At 43.7% G+C, this 22,289-nt stretch overlaps 1 protein-coding gene across 4 annotated transcripts in view; it reads left to right on the plus strand.

Moving 5' to 3' along the window:
• The first annotated feature begins 1,992 nt into the window (after window positions 1-1,992).
• Window positions 1,993-22,289, plus strand: part of LDB2 (LIM domain binding 2) — a 323,996-nt gene continuing 303,699 nt past the window's right edge. For all 4 annotated transcript variants that reach the window (XM_008150862.3, XM_008150863.3, XM_028159592.2 and 1 more), the window contains exon 1: window positions 1,993-2,278. In XM_008150862.3, coding sequence (XP_008149084.1) covers window positions 2,147-2,278 — 132 coding nt within the window. In that variant the 5' untranslated portion in view covers window positions 1,993-2,146. The remainder of the gene's footprint in view (window positions 2,279-22,289) is intronic.

Genomic DNA, 22,289 nt, shown 5'->3' on the forward strand with positions numbered 1-22,289 from the left:
AACAACAACAACAACACACACCTGTGCCTTTATTCAGAAAGGGGTTCCCTAAATGAATTTTTAAGCTTTTCCTTTTTGGGTCAATACTGGACTTCACATACTGCTAGGTGTTACTTTGATTCTTGCATTGAAACAGCCAGGTAAACGCAAACTCAGGCAGGCACCCAACTCTTGGACTGTCTTTAGTTTGGGAATTTAAACACAAGGAACTGTTAGGTTTTGCTGTGGCCATCATTCCAAAACATAAATCACACCAAAGTTGTTTGAAATCCTGTCTTAGAAGGTTGTGTGTTTTGACAAACCTTGCAGCAAATTTGGTCCAGCTTTTGGATTTGTAATGAAACCTGACACCAAGCATGCTGGCCTGCCTTTGGGGTCTCTGGAACAAGCTCCAAGCAGCCTTAGTGCAATGCCTCCCTAATCGCATCCTGGCAAGTCACAGGATTGTGTTGGGCTGCGCTGGACTTTTTGGGGTGGACTCTGCAACCATTTCATGCAATATGGAAAAGGACCAAGGAGGGACAGTGATTTGGGGACATTTCTGTACCTAACTAGTCTTAAGAGTGTAAATTGCAGTATTAGCAATACCTTATCCCCTGTTGGCTAGTGACTTGGAGATACCCCAAGCCATGAGTGGTGCAGGAAGTTAATTAATCTGCCTATTAAAAAGAAGAAAGGTCTCATTTGCATGCATTTACATTCAGGTCTTGCATGCATCTTGCTTTTGGTGGTCTTTGCTTTCTTTCTTTAATGTCACTGACCTAGCTAGGTATTCCCTCCACACGTTTACATTTTCTGTGTCTGAGCTTTGTTTAAGGGTGTATATCTTCTTATCATTGGTCCCAGCAGAATTTGATTGCCATATAGATAATTTTATTCTCTATAGAGATTCTTTCCCCTCCCATGGGCTGTTTTCTTCCAGTTGTCATATAGCACAGTTGAGAACAGATTTATATACTTGACCAAAATAAAGACTCATCTCCATCAGAGTTGCTTGGGGATGAGCCATTCAATTATCTGCGATTTCCCACTCAACTGAATTTTCCATGGTCATTTTTTGGAAGTTTTCCCTTTCTTGCTTTTTCTATCTTTTTGGGAGGTCTGCTTCTGGAGTTTTGTTTTTGTTTTTTTCCTCTTGGGGGAAAAAGTCCATTGCTTCATGGATGTATCTCTGGCATTCAACCTTCCCAGTCATTGTTTTTACCTGAAAATGCCTAGGCAAGCTGAATCCCGGCCCCCTCAAACCAGCCTGGAAGGAAGCCTTGGAGGAGGAGCAGGAGGTGGAGGGGACAGGGGAGAAGAGATTGGGGAGGGGTGAGCGTGAGGAAGGCTTGAAATGCAAAGACTATATGACGGAGCTCTTGGAACAACAACAGCAAGTAAAAACAAAACTATAGCGGGAGGTGAGTGCAGAGGGAAATCCTTGCAGGGAGTGAATCACCAGCTCCCGTGTGGGGGACCAGGGTGCCCTGTTTCCGTGTTTTGTGGTCATCACATTTCTGATACATGACCACAGTGTGGCTGTCAGGGGTGAGTGGCTCAGGCAGCCTGTGCAACCACCTATATGCTAACCAGCTCAGCAATCAGGTGGGGAAGGGTCCTGGCTGAGGGAAAAAATTAAAACCAAACCTTAGACCTCTGTCAGCCTGGGAGGAGAATTATATTTTTGAACTACTCTACAGTGTGGACAGGAAATGACCTCTCCACAAACTGCTTCTTTAAAAACAAGCAGTGGTGCCTAAAGCTATCCAGCTCCTCTCTCTCTCTCTCTCTCTCTCTCTCTCTCTCTCTCTCTCTCTCCCCTCCCCCCTCTCCTCCCTCCCTCTCTCCCTCTTTCCTTCCTTCCCTCCCTTCCTCCCTCCCACCCTCCCTCCTCTCCAGAGCTCCTGCTCTCTCCCTCTGCCTGCTCTCCCTCCCTCCCTGCCTCCTCCCTCCCACCCTCCCTCCTCCTCGCTCCCGCTCCTCTCGCTGTAGAGGGCTCCGAGAGCAGCTCCCAGCCAGTGTGTGCAGCCTGCCTGCCTGCCGCTGTGTGTGTGTGCGAGCGCGTGTGCGTGCGTCTACTTTGTACTGCGAGGAACACAGCCCATGTGCTCTGCATGGACGTTACTGATACTCTGTGTAGCTTGATTTTCCACAAGCAGGCAAGATGTCCAGCACGCCACATGACCCCTTCTATTCTTCTCCTTTCGGCCCATTTTATAGGAGACACACACCCTACATGGTACAGCCAGAGTACCGGATCTACGAGATGAACAAGAGACTGCAGTCTCGCACAGAGGTAAGTACTTCACCCCCCCCCCCCCCGGGCGTGTGTTTGTGTCTGTTTTCTGGAAACTGTGCGTGGGCTTCTTCCCGGGGATGCCGGCTGAATTCCGTGGGAAGTGTCCCGCTAGATACTACCACCTACGTGGGGACAAGCGCCAGGATGGAGCCACTAGTTTGAACGCCGGGTTTCCAGGCGCAGCAACTCTTGGAGCTGGGGACAGTTTCCGCTGGAATCCTGGAACAGGCAGCCCAGCACTTGCCTGGCTTGTGGGGTCCCCAGACAGGCTCTTGTCCCAGAACTCCCGGGTTTGCAGGCTCCGAGTGGGTCAGTGAAAGGGTTTTGTGATCATCTGTATCCCGCAAAATGATTTTTTTAACACATCCCAGGGGAAGTCTGTTTTGACTTGCATTGGCTTTTACAAGTCATCCAGATCGAGATGAAGGGGGCAGAAGAGTAACCCCGAGTACTTTTCCGAACCGGCCCTGGTGGGGACACGGGGCCGTAGATTTCCGTGGTAAATTCCAAAGCAGTTGCTTGGGGCAAAGGGGGGGTCTTGACTTTCTCCTGTGGGGATGGGAGTGTCTCCTAAGAGCTCTACCTTCCTCAGGAGCCTGCGCTGCAGTCAAGCCAGCTGGAGTTTCTGCATTTTGGGATTTTGTGCCTGAGAGAGGGAGCCTCAGCCGAGGGGCCAGCAACTCTGGGAGCCGAGAGGAGAACAGGACTTTGAGAACTTTGTCAATGCAAAACTCCAGGCTGCCTCCTGCCACTTCAATATTGAATGCCAGCCGACTTTCTCTCTGTGCTGGCGCTGCGGGCAGGTCCTGCTCCTGGGCGGTCCCTGAGCCTGGAAGTTGGGGCTTTGTGTTGAAGTGTTGTAAGGAGGAGCTCTCGGGAGGTGCACCAAAGTCACTTTAGGAAGTAGAAATCCCCGGGGAAGTCAGTCAGTCTTGTCTGTAGAGAGCACATGCCCAGAGGGTGCATGGCAAAGAGCTTTTAGGGAAGAGCTGTGGTGGAATTTTAGACGGAAGGGTGACTCTCAACTCTGGAAAGGAACTCAACTGAGGCGGCAGGATAAAATAAAACACACTTGCTTGAATTGTCAACGGAGCCATGGAGCATTCATGACGTTTACCATATTTAATACAGCTAACAAGATGTGACCTGCTTTCTGATTGGCTGCCTGCTGGACAAGGACTGATGGCTTTTTTAACGGGGGCTGTCTTGATCACTGCTATTTTCTTTATGTGTCAATAACTCCATCGGTGTTAAGTATAAATGAGGACACTGTTGCTCTCCCTGGAAGTCGGTCGCTTTCCAGAAGTAGAAACTGTTTTGCTCAGAGTGGTGAGCTGTTGGCCGCCAAGCGACATTTGTGTGTGTTGCTGTGTGTGAACTTGTGTGTTACAGTTTTTATATCTCTCAGACCTTTGCCACTGGGTGCTGCAGTCGTGAGTGCTTGCGTAAACTATTGGTTGCTGTAGCTTGCTTTCAGAATTAGGAGAATATAAACTGTCTTACAGTTCACACACACATACGTTCATTGCAATATGAATTTCAGGTAAAAATGTCTTAGAGGATTAGTTTAAAAAAAGAGACCAAGGGCCATGATGGCTCAATTCTTGAAGAGCAACAGGATTGAAAAATAACCTGTGTCCACTTCACATTGGGAAAGTTTTGGAGGAGTTGTGGAAAGAGGTTTATCTCCCATCCTCCTTGGCTAGGAGAGCAGGCAGGTTTCTCCCATACCTGTGCTCGCCTGTGCCTTTAATTTTCACTTGGCCAGGGCTCAGCTAGGAGGCTCATGGGAAGACCTCTCCATCCCATCCTCAGGATGCAACAAGGTCCCCACTTTATTTCACATTTGAGAGAAAACCTTTGAAAAGCCCCCCATTCATGATATGTTTCTTAAAAACGGCACATTATTACCTTTTTTTTTTTTTTAGAGCTAACCTCAGGTATTCCTAACTTTTGGATTATGGGGTATTACTTTTAAAGATTTCTTCTTAGTAGAAAAACTGCTTCATAACTCAAGAACCTGGAGAGAAAAGCTTGCTCTGACAAATCTTAAAAATGTGCGTAAACCTCCCTGGCTGTGACAGAAAAACGGTTTAACTTTTTCCTGGTGTGTCCTAGGGCCAATCCCAAACATACCTCTCCCCCCTCCCTTAGGTAGATCTTTTCTTTAATTAACCAAGTAATTGCCCTGACACTTCTTTTTTTTTTCTTTGCCAAGCGTAACTAATGTCATGAACCTAGAGCCATACATTTTTTCTTTTCATTTCGTATGAAAAAAGAATCATATGATTGCTCCTAAGATATTTATTACTTTTAAAATATATTTCAATTGATTATTTTAGAGAGAGAGAGGAAGGGAGAAGGACACAGAGAGAGAAACAGCCATTAGCTGCCTCCTGCATGCCCCTACCAGGGATCCAGCCCGAAACCTGGACACATGCCCTGACCAGGAATCGAACCCGCATCCCTTCCATGCTGGGGATGACACCCAACCAACTGAACCACACCAGCCAGGGTGCTCCTAAGATATTTAAATATTCACATTAAATATTAACTTTTGATCATGGTTTGGAATTGGAAAAGAAAATATTTAGGAAAAAAGTTATATTGTACCTTTACCCACGATGGTTATTTATGATAAAGTTGTTCTGAGCCAGAGATGGCTTGGTTGGGATAAAATACCATACTACCCAGCAAGAATTACCAGTTTATTCACACACAAAATCCAATAGATTGTTGAGCAATTACTATCAGAATTTAACCAATGCATCCAACCATTGGGCAAGAGAGACTCAGCCTTTCTTCTCTCTCTCCTGGTTCGGGGCCCTATGTTACGTAGTGTTATTTTATTGATTCCTAACACCACCCACACAGGCACACCTAGGTAATACTGTCAACTCCCCACTCCTTTTTCAATGTTGACTTGGCTAGGAAGGCATTGCAGCCAGTCATTCTGTGAGGAATAAACTGCAGATCAAGTTCTTAGAAGTTTCCTGGAACCTTCCTTCTTCATGGACAGGAAGGAGAGTAGTGAAGAACTGGGTGTTTACCGGGTCCCCTCCCATTGCTGACTGTCAGGGCATCCTCTCATGGGGATTTGTGTCAATTCCACCCCCTTCGGAAGCTGAGTAGTTTTTAATTTCAAGAGCATTAGATTGGTCGTTAAACCTGTTTGTTTCTGTAATTTACTAACCGGTTGGCTTGGACCTTGGGTCCTCATTGGCAAATTCCTTGCAAAGCCCTTGAATTAAAAAATTCTGACACTACGAGTAAGTCCCGGGTTTGGTTTGCTTTGGCATGAGAAAGTATTGTGAACTAGAATAGAGTATAATTATTATTTTTTTGCTGCTAGTATTTTGTTCAAAAATCACAAATGGTATTGAAATAATAGGCTAATCGTGGAGGAAGTGTTGAAGACAGAGACCCTGCCAGTCTTCCTTAAAGCTAGCTCTTAGAGCAAGGAATTCCTGGGACAAAGTAGGTACTCAATAAACACTTGTTAACTAGCCCATGGCCAATGAATCAATAGATGAAAGAGGAGAGTTTGAGAATGGTATCATTGAAATTAGCACCTTTCCTGAGAAACACAATTTTGAATGCCTCTGGGGGCTCTGGGCATCCGATTCCTCCACTCACCCCCACATTAACCACATTTATTTCATCAGGAGGTTATTTAGATCTCTAATCTTTGTGGCAAAAGAGAGTCAGTGTCAAAGAGATTTTAGAACCTCATCTCTTTTTAACAGAATATGATGCAGGGCAAAGCAAAGCAAACCAAAACAAAACAAAAAGTTTAAATAGTTTAAATGTTGTTGGCTGTTCTGGCAAATAAAATTTATTTTACAACATCAGAATCTCAGTGAAATTTTATAAAGAAATGTGTGGGTGTTTCCCCCCCTTTTTAAATGAAATTAAGAAAAACTCTGAGGTCTGTGTCACTGTTGATCAGTGCCATTCCCAGGCAATGGAAGGGAGTTTCATTTTCCCTTGCGTTAGTCACTAGGAGTTGACCTGGTGTCTCCCAAAATTCAGGCATTTCAGGGTCTTGCTGTCCCAGATGTACAGGACTGCATCATGATATAATTTAGTATTGCACATCAAGTGCAGCCAGATAGGATATGGAAATGTGTTCTAAAGACTTCAGAACTTGTTCTGTTTAAGCTTCCAGAATAACAAAAACTATTTTTTAAAATTTCTTGAGGTCTGTGCTATGGGATGAAAATATACGGAAAATATGAGGCCCATCACAAGGACCTTCATTTTTAGCCAAGGGATTTCCCTAATGTTGGATTGTTACAGAATTTAAGAAACTTTATCAGTGAAATTGTAAAAATCCTTGTTTTGGATAACTTTGCTATACCTTGTTTCCTCATACAAATGGACAAAATATGTCTGTGCTTTAATGAAGATATTTGTAAGTATATATTTTTTCACGTTGTTAGGATACTCATTTTCGTAAAATACCACAAACATCAGGGAAGGGTGTGGGTTCCATTCTGTGTTTCTGCTGTTTTGAGATTTATTTTTTCTTTTGTCACTATTACACACCCCACTCCAAAAGAGAAACGTGATTACAATTGGAAGCTGCACACACAAGGATTTTTATTAGAATTACAGTGTTTAGTTTTATAGGGTTTAATAGGAATGGTAAAAATGTTTGAAGACCTTGAAATTTAAATCTGCTGCTTTTCACCCCTTCTCAGTTCAACTCTCCAACTCCCTGGGGAGGGGGTGGGAGGGGGTGGGGGCTCCCAGCCTTTTCTTTCAGCTACATTTTTATATACTTCAGTCACAGGGTTTCACGTTGTAACATCATGTTTATTCATGGAGAGCTCAGTATCATTGATACTCAGATGGAGCCTAGTTAAAATGAGATTAGGTATTTTGGCTAGGTGGGGGGACGGGGGGCGGGAGGGATGAAAAATGCTTTGTGATAACTTGGAAATTATTCTCCCCCAAGAAATTTAGAAAGAAAAATGTTGCTGGTACTCTGAAGCGTATGAATGATTTTCAGTGTTAAACACAGAACTTTCCAAGTTTTGTGAAGGGGGTTGGTGAGGGGTGGGGGGAAGGGGTATTGGTAGTAGTAAGGAAAGCTATTTTGAAAATGTTAAATGAAACCAAAAGTGCAGTTTTAAAAAGGAGAACTTGCAAACTCTTATTTTTCAGGCTCTCTACATGGCCTCGGAAAACACACTGCAGGACTCTTGTACGGATTTTATTTTCCTGAGGTTTTCCCCCCCTTTCTTTCCATATTCTTACTATGGGAACTGTTTTTAATTAAAAATTGCTGCAAACTAACTATTTGGAGGAGGCCACGGAGGGGAGAAAACCCTCTCAACTCGCATTCAACACAGATTCTTATCTGCCTAGAATCAATGCACATTTCTATTTCTCCCTTTTTGGTGCGTAAATTATGATATAGGATAAAAAACAGTATGCATTTTTTACGCGTTTAGCTTGCTGTTTGGGTTTCAGAAAGAAATTAATTTAAATTGTATGGAGAGCAGGGCCATAAATCTCATTTTATTGCATTTGTCCACATAAACTCATTTTTCACAGGGAACACAGAACACCCCTTTTCCAAACGAGCAAACAAAACATAACACGAGCAACCTCAAACATTCAGCTTTATACATTGTCAAGAACAAGATTCTTAAACATACTTATTTGGATTTGGTTGGTGGCTCTCAAAACATAATTGATCCTGAAAAACAATGTCTTTCAGAAAGTGTCAGTCAACAGAGCTTTAAAAATATTCCACTGATGTAGATATGACATGTACCTTTATTGTTGTTATTCCCTCCCTCCCTCCCTCCCTCCCTCCCTCCCTCCCTCCCTCCCTTCCTTCCCTTCCTTCCTTCCTTCCTTCCTTTCCCTTCATTCCTTTCTCCCTCTCCCTCTTTTTTTTTTCTCTCTCTCCCTTTTTTATTAGTTTGATCCTAGGTGTTATGTGGGAGTGTGTGTGTGTGTGTGTGTATGTATGTGTGTTTTATTTAAATTCTAGCACCATGCATCTGAACATAGGCAACTATTAACATTTAAAACAAAATCCCATCATTCTTTAATAATCCCCATACTTTTTGGCGATGACAATATCAGAGTCGGAAAATAGATGAGGAAGACATTTTCTGTCATCCAGAAGCTTACAATTGGTCACAAAGGGAGACCGACAGACCAGCTTTTACAGTGAGGTGCCATGATAGAGTAATCCACAGTGTAGTGTGGGTGTGCGAATGTATTGAAAGGCATATACACTTCTGAAAGGTAGGCATGGTGATCATAACTAGCTTCTATGGAGTGTTTAGAATCTGTTGAGTCATGGTGCTAAGTGCCTTTAGGTCAGCTCATGTGACCCTCGTAATCACCTCTGAGATAGGTACTGTTAACATCCCCATTTTCACTGATGAGGAAACAGGGATTAAGTAAGTTGTCCAAGGCCATGCACATGGTAGTTTAGTTTTAGGGGTTATGCTGTTAACCACTCTTCAATAGCAACTCTCTTGAGATAAGCAATAATAGCTAGAATTCTAGTTTCACGTGTGGACATTTATTAGGTAAATATTTATGTTTTTCCTAGGACAGGTTGACTTTGGTAGTGGCTGGAAAGTTGACCCCATCCACCTAACTCGGTTAAACTGTTTGTCTCTCAAATGCTTGATTTCAAAAAGAACCATGTGAAATTCCAAAGGAGGGAGTCAGAAATGGAATATATATATATTACCAAAATCATATTCCCTATTGAAGAACAAATATCTTCACTATTCCTTGAAGAGGCATTATCTGAAGAATCACTGGAATTTCTATGAAGTATTATGCATAGTCTTCTAAAAGTTTAATTATTTTACTTGAAAAATACTTAGATTTTCATCCAGTGCTTGACTCTTCCCAGACAAACTCTGTAGAAGATGGTCTTTTAATAATTTTAAAGAGTAGTAGGGTGACTATAAAATCTATTTCATTTTTGGTGGTACCACTCCCTTCCACATGTAAGGGTGAGGAGATTAAACTATAATTAGAATTTGATTCGGTGTTGGCTTCCTTTTTGGGTAATCAACTTGGAATCTTAAGGAACGTGAAGGCACAGAGGGGGAAGAACCCCCAGCATATTTTGGCTCCCACTCTCCTGGTTTGGTTCTCTCCTGAGAGGCAGTCCCTCCACATCGTGTGTCTCTGCATTTCTGTGTGGAGGAGTGATGCTTCCTTTCTGCCCTGCTGTAGCCACCTTGGCCATGGTCCGTAAATACCTGCAAATTATTGGAGATAAGATGGGCCTCCTCATTTGACTTACGCCCAAGCCCAAGATGCATGCATCCTGGTTCTCCTTTAAAGAGAAGGAAACTGAGGCTCAGGAAAGGGAACTGAGTCCCTGTGTGGATGTCCCCAGCGGCTGAATCTTCTCACTCTCCCACTCAATGTTCTCTTCCAAAGCAAGCTGAAGGCTACCCACGCCATGTTGGAGGCCCCGACAGCCGCCCTCTGCCCTCTCTTTACCTCTACTTTGACCAGCCTAATTGAAAGTTGTAGTCTTCCAGTTAAAAACAGAAGACTTAGAATTAAAAACCTGGCAGACCCATCTGAAGAAGAGGGACTTGCCCTGTTGTGGTGATGTCACAAGCCCTATCCGGTCTTTAGGTTTAGGATGGCCTCCTAATTGCCCTCCCTCTTCCTACCCTCTGTTCCCCACAAGCAGCCAAGGAGGTATTTTTGAAGCATAAATCAGATCATGCCACTCTCCAGCTTCCCCTCATTCCTAGAATCAGCTCTACACCCTTTGCTCTAGCTTTAAGGTTCTATTTATCTGTTTCTTCCTGATGGCCTAGTCCAGTGGTCGGCAAACTCATTAGTCAACAGAGCCAAATATCAACAGTACAACGATTGAAATTTCTTTTGAGAGCCAAATTTTTTAAACTTAAACTTCTTCTAACGCCACTTCTTCAAAATAGACTCGCCCAGGCCGTGGTATTTTGTGGAAGAGCCACACTCAAGGGGCCAAAGAGCCGCATGTGGCTCGCAAGCCGCCGTTTGCCGACCACTGGCCTAGTCTTAACTCCTGCCACTTTTTCCCAGACTCCAGCCACAAGGGGCTTGCTTTGGATACATTACTTGCCAAGCTCATTCATATCTCAACACCTTTGCCCTCAGTGGTAGAAGGGATACATGGATTCCTCCATCATAACCCGTATCAGTATGAGGAGCTCTAATATGCATTAGAATTTGGCATGGTGTTGGCTTTACTTGCAGGTAATCAAATATCTCACAGAAAATAATGGCAATGAGGCTGAGACCCAGCACTCAGTCGTTCCTCTAGGGATCAAGTTACATGTCCCAGAGAGCCCTTCTTCCTTGATCACCTCAGTTCCAATTAGCCCCCTGCCCACTCACTTTCTATCACATGCCCTGATAATTTCCTTCATAGGTGATATTTTCTTGCTTGCTTATTTCTTAAGTGTCTTCTGGGAATCTCTGAGTTCTGATTAAAAATTTTGTACTTATTCTAGTGTGTTTTTTTTTTTTTCTTCTCATTTGATATTTCCACCACTCCTTTCTCTTTGGATCTATCTACCTTGGGGCCCATAGCCATGAATTATGATAAGAATCATGATAATACCTTACATTTCCTGGAGCACTTTGCATTTTAGGAAAGTGCTTTCAGGGCCATTAATTAGCTTATTTGAAGTGATTTGCACAACAAAATATGGGAAGTTATGTTAGTATATTACGTTGTGGTCTATAATAACTTTGTGTTAGCTCTATGGTGGTAGTGGTGGTGGCCTGTGTGTGTGTGTATGTGTGTTAGAGAGAGATATGCTTGCTCCAATCAGATTGTATTTGTGCACAATTTTTTCCACCAGAGTTTTTCTTTTCCTTTGGAGTGAAAAGAGGGACATGCCTAGAATATAAAGATCTGAACTGAAGTATGACTTACAATAAGTCAAAATTCAGATCCAAGTCCTGGCTTTGCCTCCTGGTTGCTATCGGATCTGAGGGAAGCTCCTTAACCTTTCTGTGCCTTTGTTTCCTTAGCCCAAGTTTTAGGGTGGGAGTGAATGGCTAATGCCTGTAAAATGCCTGGTCTGTAGCAAGTGCTCAGTAAATGAGGCTGCTATGATGATAGGCTGTCCTAATTCTCCACCGTATCAGCAAATTAAGTAGTGTAAGTAAAGCAAAACTTTGCTTGATTTCTTAAGAATGTCTTTAAAAATATTGTTACATGGCCTGCAGTAGCATATTCAATTTAATGAACAAAACTTGCAGTGATATGTTGCAGGACTTGTGGGTTTGGTGTTCTCATGATATGTGATAATGCCATAGAGATTCCCACCTTCATATAGTCAGGATGACACGATGATCGTGTACCTTCTTGTGTCCATGCTCTCCCCATAGTCCAGGTTATTATCCTCTCTCAGACATACCTGTGGTTAATAAGAATTGACCAATATGTGGGACATGGGCACTCCATTCTTTTGGGAAAAAGCTGTATTCGGGATTGCCCCATGTATGAACTCAGTGGAGACAACAGAAGGTTGAAATGTTCCCCTTCCCCAGTGCTTTGCAGAGGCATCTGAACAGGGCCCCACGGGGAGGCCTAGGGAGTACACACCTGCTGATTTGACTGGCCATTTTGTCTAACCAGGGACACTTCTCAATAGGCAGCTGGCACGGATTTCTCCCAGAAAGCTGTGTCAGCACTGGTCGGAGCCTGAAGTGCCCCCTGCGTGTCTGGACTGATAATGGCCCTGCCAATGGATCCGCTGTGACACCTTGTGGCTTACTCTTTAAGGCAGTGAAAAAGCGCATGGGTGGAGCAGGTGAGGTGCTGAATGGCACCATGGGGCATCTTTCCCGCCAGAGGGATCAGGTTGATGGGTAGGAAAGCTACCTGCCTCTAATGTGCTGGTTTGTCCCACTAATTTCAGTGTAGAGCCTCCTTGGTTTTTTAAATTGAATTCTTTAAATTACACATATCTTCTTGTACTTCATTTCATTGGCCAGGTCACCCGAGATTTGTATATAGAGTTCCACATTAATAACTTTTAATCAACCTTTCTAGAAAACGACCTTACATAACTCAAACATTAAATTGTTTGCACACACACACACACACACACACACACACACACACATACTGGTTTTTTTGGAGAAGGTAGTCTGCTACATTTTGCTTCCACACACACACACACACACACAACACACACACACACACACACAAAAACACAACAAAAAAAACCTCTTCTTATGCCTTATAATTTTAGCCATGATGACCCTGCAGTTGGAAATTTCTTGCTTGACGTTGAAAATAAGCAGTTGGTGCATATCACCTGCTTTTGAGAGGTTCTGATGGAGGACATTTGGTGGAGTTACTCCTAGCATTTTGGGGCTGGAATAGACACGAGAGATTCTCTAGCCCAAGCCCCTGAATGAGGAAGTCCAGAACTCAGGGGCTTACCTGGACTACACAGTGCTGCTGATCCAGACGTGGTCTCAGGTTCTCTAAACCATAGTGCTAGTTGCTAAAGGAATGACCAGGAACTGGCCAAATTAAACACTCTTACCAACCACCAATTTGTACTTCAACCCTAAAAAAACTTTCATGTTTCAAACCTCTTCTCCATTTTCAGTTTTCCATTAGTATCATGCTATTGATGTTGAAAAACTCATCACTGACTTACATTGTTTTTGAATTGATGATTGCTTTCCTTGCCAATTTAGTTAACATAAAGTTGCATATGCTTTAAGTATACTTCTGACTTTAAAAAACATGGTACAATTTTAGCATAGAGTATTTATAAAATATAACAATGTACGAAGAGGTATATATAAATTGTCTTTAATTCTATGCAAAAAATAGCTATTAGCATTTTAGTTTATAAACCTAAGCACACAAAGATATACATTAATGCTTACATGCTTAGGAACTTACTGAACATCCTTTTGACCAGCTCTTTTCACTAAAATTTTGAGTATTTCACCGTGTTCTCAAACTATAATTTTGAGTTGGCTGAATTATTCACACATATGTTTGTATTTTAAAAATTAACAACCTATACTAGTAGAACCAGGAGGTCAGGGTACAGCAAGTTAATTTATGACACCATTGAAGGGCATATGTTCCATTTAAGGAGAAAAAGAATGTCTCACAAAGTGGGCTGTGTCATGACCTGTATGCAATGTTCTCTTATTTTCCTCACTGATCGAAGAGCTCCTTGGGGTCAGGTACCATCTTATCCGTGTTCGTATCCTTCATGACAGTTGACATTCTCTGTGGCCCATAGCAGTCTTTTTTTCAAAAGGCATATTTCACAGAGGTAGCCATATTGTCACTAGATTCTGAGTTTTCACAGTGTTGATATGGGTAGTGTGCACTTTATAAATAAGCCTCATACACAGGCGATTCTATGGCAGTGCCATCGTGGTGTGAAATAGGACCACAGCATTAGCTTTAAGTGGTTACCTTCTGGAGTCACGCAGACTTATTTCTCTACTTGCTGTTTGCATGAGCTCGGGTAAGTTAACTTACCCTTCTGGGCCCAGGCAGCCCTTGAGAGTAATGGATGGATAATGATAGAATCTATGTCTTTGGGTTTTTATGAAGATTGAGTGAGATAATTCTTATAAGGTGATTATCATAGTGCCTACACTGTGTAGTTGTTCATTGTCATTTCTTTAGAGGATATTGAACATCTACCAGATGTGGCGCAAGAACAGTGAGAGCACACAGTAAGGATTCATAGGGCAGGAGGGTGTTGAGGGATGAGTAGGAGTTTGCAGTTTGTGAAGGGTGGTGTGTTTTTGGCAGAAGGAATGGCACATGCAGAGAAGCTGAGCCTTGGAAGGTGGTGTTCTGTTTGAGGAAGGGGAGGACTTGGGCATGGCTGTATGCAGGAGCGTGTGTATATATGTGTAGGGTGAGGTTGGTGGGGAGGTGGGAGAAAAACCTGGAGAGGAAGTAGAGACCAGATTGTGAAGGCTTTGGTCCTTACCCGTTAGAGACTATTGGACTTCAGCATGGTGAGTACAGACAGGGCCCTGGCATGACTATTTAATGTCTCTGTGCCTTGGTTTCCTCAGAGGGACTTTAGTAAGTCCTTTAAGGCACTTAGACTAGCACCTGGTCCGCATACCCTCCTGGGCAGAGGGAACTGATGAAAGTGTTTCTTTATTTATTTTTGCCTAGGCACTGAAACAATTTGATCTGCCTTTGAGCAGATCCCTCTGGTCACCTTGTGGAGGGTGGACTGGCGGTGCGTCTTGGAGCACATTCATCTGCTGAGAGGAAGGAGTCAGTGGGTGGGGAGATGCACAAAGGAAAAATCACACACACTTACTGGCTGACTGAGCTATTTTTAGCCTTGTATGTCAGAGGCGAAGGATGGATTTTTCATGGCATTTTTTTTTTTTTAAAGATGCAAAATTACCGTAAGCCAAGGTTATGTAAGTTGCCCAGGGACAATTTATTTGTCCCCCAGGTGTGGTCCATGAAATGTTTAGTAGGCATTTCAGAGGGTGGTCCCCAGGGCCTCCAGCCCAGACAGAACGAGGAACCCAGAGTGAGGCACTGAGGCTGCTGGGAAGGCTTCCTGAGCTGGCAGCCACCCTGGACTGGACCCAACGTGTGTGGCAGTGAGTCAAGTGACAGGCTGAGTGGGAGAGAGAAGGCAGGGGGGTTGAAGTCCTACCCACTCCAGCACATGCAGCATGGTTCTCTGAGCCTCAGTTTCCCCGATGGGAACAACAAGATATCAACATCAGAGGAACATGCCGAACAGTAAATGAGATCATGGAGATAAATTGCCAAGACCTTGGGGCCTTTCCCTTCTCTACTTGACACTTCATGTCACAACAGACAGGCCCACAGACTTTTGTTCATTTTACTTACTTAAAAATATATTTTTATTAATTTCAGAGAGGAAGGGAGAGGGAGAGAGAGATAGAAACATCAATGATGAGAGAGAATAATTGATTGGCTGCCTCCTGCATACCTCTTACTGAGGATCAAGCCTGCAACCCAGGCATGTGCCCTGACTGGGAATAGAACCGAGACCTCCTGGTTCAACCTCCTGGTCAATGCTCAACCACTGAGCCACAGCCGGCCAGGCTGACCTTTGTTAGTTTTAGCAGTGTTTCCTGAACTCTTCTCACACCTCCATCCTCCCCTCCCTAAACTTGAGCCTGTGGCCTCGGGTAAATCTTTCCCTTTCCTGAGCCCATTTTCTTTTTGGATGGCTCTGGATTAGATGAGATAGGAGCAAGGTTCTTTCGTCGGCTCCAGAGTCTCCTCTTCTCATTAAGTGGCCTGTTCCTTTCTGTTTTAACCAACACATTAAAAATAAGATCAAGGTAAATCACGTGTATTGACGGGCTCCATCCAGCCTCTGCTCTTTCTCTCCCTCCCTTGGTGGAGGGATCTTGCTGAGTCATGGCCTCTTGCTTTTACACAAACAGTGGCTGGAGCTGGAGACCCAGCCCTGGCCTCGTGGAGCCGGCAGTACCATTGTCTTACCACCTGCACAGAAAGGAGGCCCGGGATTGTTTTTTCCTGGCCTTGGAGAAGGACCTCCGAATGCAAATGCAGGATGCACGAAAATTACAGAGTTCAGCCAGCTCCCCGGACCCGCAGTTTTTGTTGTTGTTGTTGTTTTTAGAAAGGTTAAAATGTATCTGAACCAAGACTAGAAAATAAGCTTAAGGTGTTAGGTTATTCCGAAAAGACTGTTAATGCCTGTTGCCTAAGTGCGTTAAACTGTTTTGAAATGATTACTTGTGTGCTCTATTTTAAAAGCTGCTTTGCTGCGATGGTGATTTAAACCAATTTTTTTCTAGACTCAAAACTTCGCGTTTGTGTGTTGGAAAAAAAAAAGACTGTATTTGAAACAAATAAACATTAAAACATAGTTTATTATATTTCTAGGCATTTGTCTGGAAGGAAAATATGTCAAGACATTTATAGTTAGAAACTGAAATCTCTGCCTTAATTCACTCCATTGTATTTCCATGGAGCCCAACCATATATAATATTACCCGGTCTCCAGAGAGCTCCTTGAAGGGACACCAGATACTGTTGGTATAATGAGAGAAGGGGGGAGGTGGGAGAGAACGGAGGGGGAATGGTTTCCAGTCTTAATTCTCTATTTCCTGTGATTTTTTTTTTTTAATGGAGGCAGGGGGAAAGGAGAGAAGAAAGAACTGTGCTGTTACTTTTATTATGGCTTTGATTTTAAAACCATTTAAGAAGTAACATTCACTGTGACACCCTGTGGTGTCCACGAAAGAGTTGCATTGGCTCATTCATCCCTCAGTAAAGTATTGAGTTTTTCTGTTATGTGCTCAGTGATGGGGTGCCCTGCCCTCAGGATGCTCACAGCCTAGTGGGAAGACAGCCAGCTAAACCAGCACTTATGGCAAAGGGTGACAGGTGCCCTGCTGGGGAAGACTGTGCTGCTGATTGCATTGAGGATGGAAGGTACCCTAGCAGAGACTGTGCCATTCACACACACACACACAGACACACACACACACACACACGTGCACACTCACACTTTATGTTATACGTTGTGACCCAAATATTCTCTGTATTTTTAATCTAGGGCACTGCTAACTTTTTTGATGCTGCTGCATATCTGGTGATCTTTAGAGCAATTAATCTGCTTAAATACCCCAAACCAGAGAGCTAAAGCCAGGCAGCATTAATGCCCCAGCAGTGACTGCAACCAGGTCCTTTAACCTATTGTCATCCAAACCGTGGGTGAGGGACAAAGAAAAAAGGCTACTCCTCTAAGCCTACTTAAAATGCCAAGATATGGCAAAAATAATCCTTTTTTTCCTCCAGGCCATGGGAGATTGTTTGAATGTAGGGTAGAAAATTTCATGCTTACCTAGGAACTGAATAGTAATTTTTGTCAAACTTTCAGATTGCTACTTAGTGAATCTTTTAAAAAAATCCTCCTCTTACAACTGTGGTTTATAGCTAGATAACATTGAGAAAAGTTTAGGAAGAAAACAGATCATGCAAAGTGTTGAGTAGTTAGAAATCCATAAAACTGAAGGCAGGGGGTTGGATCAGCAAACAATAGAATCTCAGAAATTCAGAAGCAGAAATAATGATGATCATGCTGTGCATTTATTGAGTGTTTGCTGCATGCTAGTCTCCCAGGTCAGTGCTTTATACCATTGTTGCAATTAAGCAGCATATCAGTGTGGGAAGTAGTAGTATTATCCCCATTTTTTTCAGATGAGGAAACTAAGGCTGAGAGACGCTTAGTAATTAGTCCAGGGTTCCACAGTGAGCAAGGGCTTGAACCTGAGTGTGCCCAGTCCTGAGTTGATTTTCACATCTCGATTCTACTGTGTCTCCAGATGGTGCCCCATTTACAGCTGAAGAAACAGGCCGAGAGAGGTTAAACCCCGGCCTTGGGTCACATTGTAAGGCACTACTGAAACATTCTCATTGATTGATGATTTGGTCTTTGGTTCCTCAATGCGTGCACACTGGGAATCCACTGTGAATTTCACATCACCGTGGCCTTCTTGCGCTCTGGGACCATGCCTGGTTCATCTTTGTACGAGCAACACGGAACACAGGGCTGGGTGCAGAAGAGATGCTCTAGACCTTTCTTGACTGAATGAAGAATATAAGAAAAGTAGCAGGTCCAGAAGCTTAAACTCAACTAACTGTAAGCTCAACATGGACAAGCACAGTGGCTGTCTTTCTAGGCACCACAGCCCATAGGACATATTTATGTGATTTAGCAAAAGGTATTGCGTCTGGATGAGCCTACAAAGGGAAGGCTGGACTTCCTGGCAGACACTAGCCCCAAAGGGCTTGGCCAAGGGTTTTGGATTTCAGCCCTCTCCTATTCTCTTGGCCAGCTGCCTTTTTGCAGTGTGGAAACTACCCAACTGTACAAGGAGGACTGTTTTTATTTAATTTAGTCATCCAGGGTCTAACAAAGGACCTGGAATTTGATTGATATTCACTCCATATCGATTGAACACATGAAGAATAAATAAAATGTCTGCGGTCATTAGAATACAATGAATACAATAGTGTTGGGGGCATGTGTCCAGGAGCAGATTGGAAGTGAATAGGTTCTACAAGGGATTGTAGGACTTGGTTTTGTTGGGGGAAAGAAGAAGGGCATTTGGTTGGAGGAAACAAAGGCTGAGATGCCATCAAGCACACAGGTCTGGGGCAGGAATAGGATGTGATTGGCTGACCTCTGCTCAAGGAAGTCTGTAAGTGTGAAGAGAACTGCATACCCGAAGGAGGCACCTTTCTCACTGTACTCTATGCTTGGGCCCCACATCCATAGAATACAATGTAAATGGAGTTTCATGGAGTTGTTAAATCGGTGTCCTGTTTCTTGGGGAGACATGTTCTTTCTCTACTCCCTCTGTATTTATTAGTCAGCGTTCCTCAGAGAAACAGAACCTATAAGATATATGTGTATCCAGGAAGAGCTTTATTAGAAGGTATTAGCTCACAGAATTATGGAGGTTGGGAAGTCCCATAATCTACGATCTACAAGCTGAAGACCTGGGAAAGCTGGTGGTGGAGTTTGAAGGCCTGAGAGCCAGAGGGCTGATAGTCTAAATTTGAGTCCCAAGGAGAAGATCAATGTCCCAGCTCAGCAGTCAGAGTTCATTCAACTTTCCTCACCTTTTTGTTCTATTCAAGCTCTCTAGTCGGTTAGATGATGCCTACCACGTTGGGAAGGGCCATCTGCTTTACTCAGCCCACCAGGTTAAATGCTAATCTCTTCTGGAAACACCTTCAAAGACACACCCAGAAATAATGTTTAAATAGCATCTTGGCATCCCACGGCCCAATCAAGTTGACCATAAAAGGAACTACCACCCTTCCCTGCCAAAATTGTGCCTTCTCAGGTATAACAGAGGGTGGTGGTAGAGGTCCTTGAATGCTTGGTTGAGGTGTTTAGATATAACTTGATAGCAACAGGGAACCTTTGTATGTTCTTGAGTAGATCCATTAAAATCCTATTCCTTCCTTCATTAGGTGCATCTATTTGAGGAGGGCTGGTGTTTAGCATATTGTAGTTCTTAAAAAACAGACATGGGCCTTTCTTGTCAGAAACCGACAACCATGTAAGGGAGATATACAGCAGTGAAATGTGCACTATGCAACACAATGTGATAAGTGCACTAGAGGAGTCCAGTACGTTTCTGTAAAGAAATCTGACCCACACCAGTGGGAGCCGTGGTCAGGAAAGGCTTTCTTGACGAAGTGAAATTTTAATTGAGATTTAAAAAACAAATGAGATTTAATCAGAAAAATGGGACATGGATGCCAGGATGGCATTCAAAAGAGGAACAGAGAGGGCAAAGGTCTTATTGGGGGGTCAGGTTGTCTGGAGTGCAGAGAGCAGGGAGGAGATGCAAGATGCAATCTGAGGCTGAAGATCCATGTTGGGGCCAGATTATGTTTGACTGTGGATAGGACATGTTAAGGATTTTGGCTTTTTAAAAAGTTATCCTAAGAGCAATGGGAAATGTGCTCCTTTTGATAGAGGTTTGAAAGAGGGTACATCATGAAACAGGCATTTTGAAAACAAATCTCAGGCTGCCGAGTGGAGAATGATTTGGAAAGGTTTTTAAGAAAATATTTTTTATTGATTTTGAGAGATAGAGGAAGGGAGGGGGAGAGACTGGGAGAGAAACATTGATCAGCTGCCTCCTGCTTACCCCCAACAAGGGACGGAGCTTGCAACCTGGGCATGTGCCCTGACCAGGAATTGAATGGGCAACCTTTTGGTGCAAGGGACAATGCCCAACAAATGAGCCATTCTGGCCAGGGCTTTTTTTTTTTTTTTTTTTTAATGGAAGGATTTAATAGCAGATGCAAGAAGACAAGTGAGAGAAGGATATTACAGTTTTCCAGGTAAAAGATGACAATGAATTGGATCCACCTGGAGCCCATCAGAGAAACAGAAGAACATGGATGGGACAGTGGTTGGTGATGAATTGGCTATGGAGGGCATTGCTTAGGAGAAATTTCCAGCCTCACTCTAGGATTACTGGAATAAGAGTAGTGACTTTTCTCAGGCTTCATCTCTATCCATTCATGTCATCAGCATGTACCTGTGTTCTCAAGCCCCAAATCAGTATATAGTTTGATGATGTGAACTCTACCCTCATCCCGGAATCCACTTGAGCTAGCTGTAACAGCATCATGTGTGTCCACCAGTTCTGTCCGCCTCCCCGGAGCTGCACATTTCCCAGCCCCTTCCCCTTGCCTACTTTGATTAGCTTCTACTTTCAAAACATCTTCATTACTTACCAGTTTGTTCAACATTCTTTTTTATTTTTTTTTTAAAGCAAAGATTGATTAAGAGTTTCTTCTCTTCCCTGTTTTTGAGTCTCATTATTTCCCTGTTTTCTCTTGGTTATTAGTGGCCCTGTTTTCGTTCAAGTGCCTCTCGTCTTTGAAAAGCTCTTGTGATTCTCTTAAGCCCATTTGCCATTTGTTGGCCTGTCTTCCTTTCCCCTAGAAGCCTTAAGGATGGCATTGTAGTTTTCCTCATCCCCTCTCCCCTTTTTCAAGTACAACTATAGACACTTCTCTACTGTAAGATTGCTTTGCAGTGTCTCTCACAATATAGAAGCTCAATAAATATTGGTTAAATTTATTCCTTTTGTGGAATGTGCAGACTTCGATGAAATCACTTAAAATGCTTCTTGTACATGCTCTCTTTCATATCTTACCTTATAATAGACAAATATGCAAATTGACCGCACCTTCGCTACGCCCAAGCCACGCCCACCAACCAAGCCACGTCCATCAACCACGCCCACCAGGAAACCGTTGCAGGGAAGCTGGGGTGCGGCGGAGCCCAAGGCCAGGAAAGCCGCCCGAGGCTTTCCCGGCCTTGGGCGCCAGCGGGGTGCCTGCTCCGATGGCAAGAGCCAGCCGACCTGGGGGGTCGGCTCGCTCCTGCGATCGGGTTGCAGGGACACTGGGGTGCGGTGGAGCCCAAGGCCCAGAAAGCCGCCCAGGGCTTTCCGGGCCTTGGGCGCCAGCGGGGTGCCTGCTCCGATCGCAGGAGCGAGCCGACCTGGGGGGGTCCGCTCGCTCCTGAGATCGGGTAGCAGGGACGCTGGGTGCAGCCGAGCCCAAGGCCACCACCCAGGGCCAAGCCGGGACCCTGAAAGAAGGTAGAAGGCGGTGGCCACAGCCAAGGCCTCGGTCCCCGGTGCCGGCAGAAAACTGGTGCAGGCAGCCAGGTGAATGAAGGTCTATTGCACGAATCTTCGTGCAAACGGGCTACTAGTCAGTATATAATATCAGTATGTGTATGGCTATCTGAATGCTTGCTTTCCCTGGGAAGACTCACAAAATAATTTATTTTTCTGTGGTTCTAGACCAGTGTGGTAGATGTTTACCCAAGCCTATGTGAATACCCTCAAAAACGTTGGGTACTCATCATAAATGTTCGTCAGTTCAATCAATTCTGAGACCTTTACTTTCCCCATGAGCTGCTAGATGACTTTTGATGGCTTTGCATAATGATTATGGGTCTCAGGTTCTATATCTGTTAAGTGACAATAAACAGGGAATCAAAACAAGTGTAGGGACATTTGGAGAGTATGCACTTATTCCATTTATTGGAGCTGTGCTAGATCTCAAAGATGCAAAGGAGACTCAGACCGGGATAGTCAGAACAGGAGGATGATTGTTGCAATGAGCCCTTGGACGCTCCAGTTGGAAGTCAAAGGATCATTTGCCCTGGATTGGAAACAGTCCTGAAAGTGGGGTCATTTCTTCTTCAAACCATGTCTGGACTGTCTCTTTCACAAGGTTAACATTAAAGGTAAAATGAGGTAACAGATTAAAAGCGTTTAGAGTAAGTAGAATTACTTTAAAAAGTCCACATTGGGAAATGATCAGTGAATCAGTGGTTAAAAGTCTTCTACAATAGATGGGGCATTTAGCTAGTGGAAGGAGATATTTGAGGATCGATGGAAATAGTTATTTCTGGAAATAGCTTGT

The sequence above is a fragment of the Eptesicus fuscus genome, chromosome 2, assembly GCF_027574615.1.
Source record: "Eptesicus fuscus isolate TK198812 chromosome 2, DD_ASM_mEF_20220401, whole genome shotgun sequence".
NCBI lineage: Eukaryota > Metazoa > Chordata > Mammalia > Chiroptera > Vespertilionidae > Eptesicus > Eptesicus fuscus.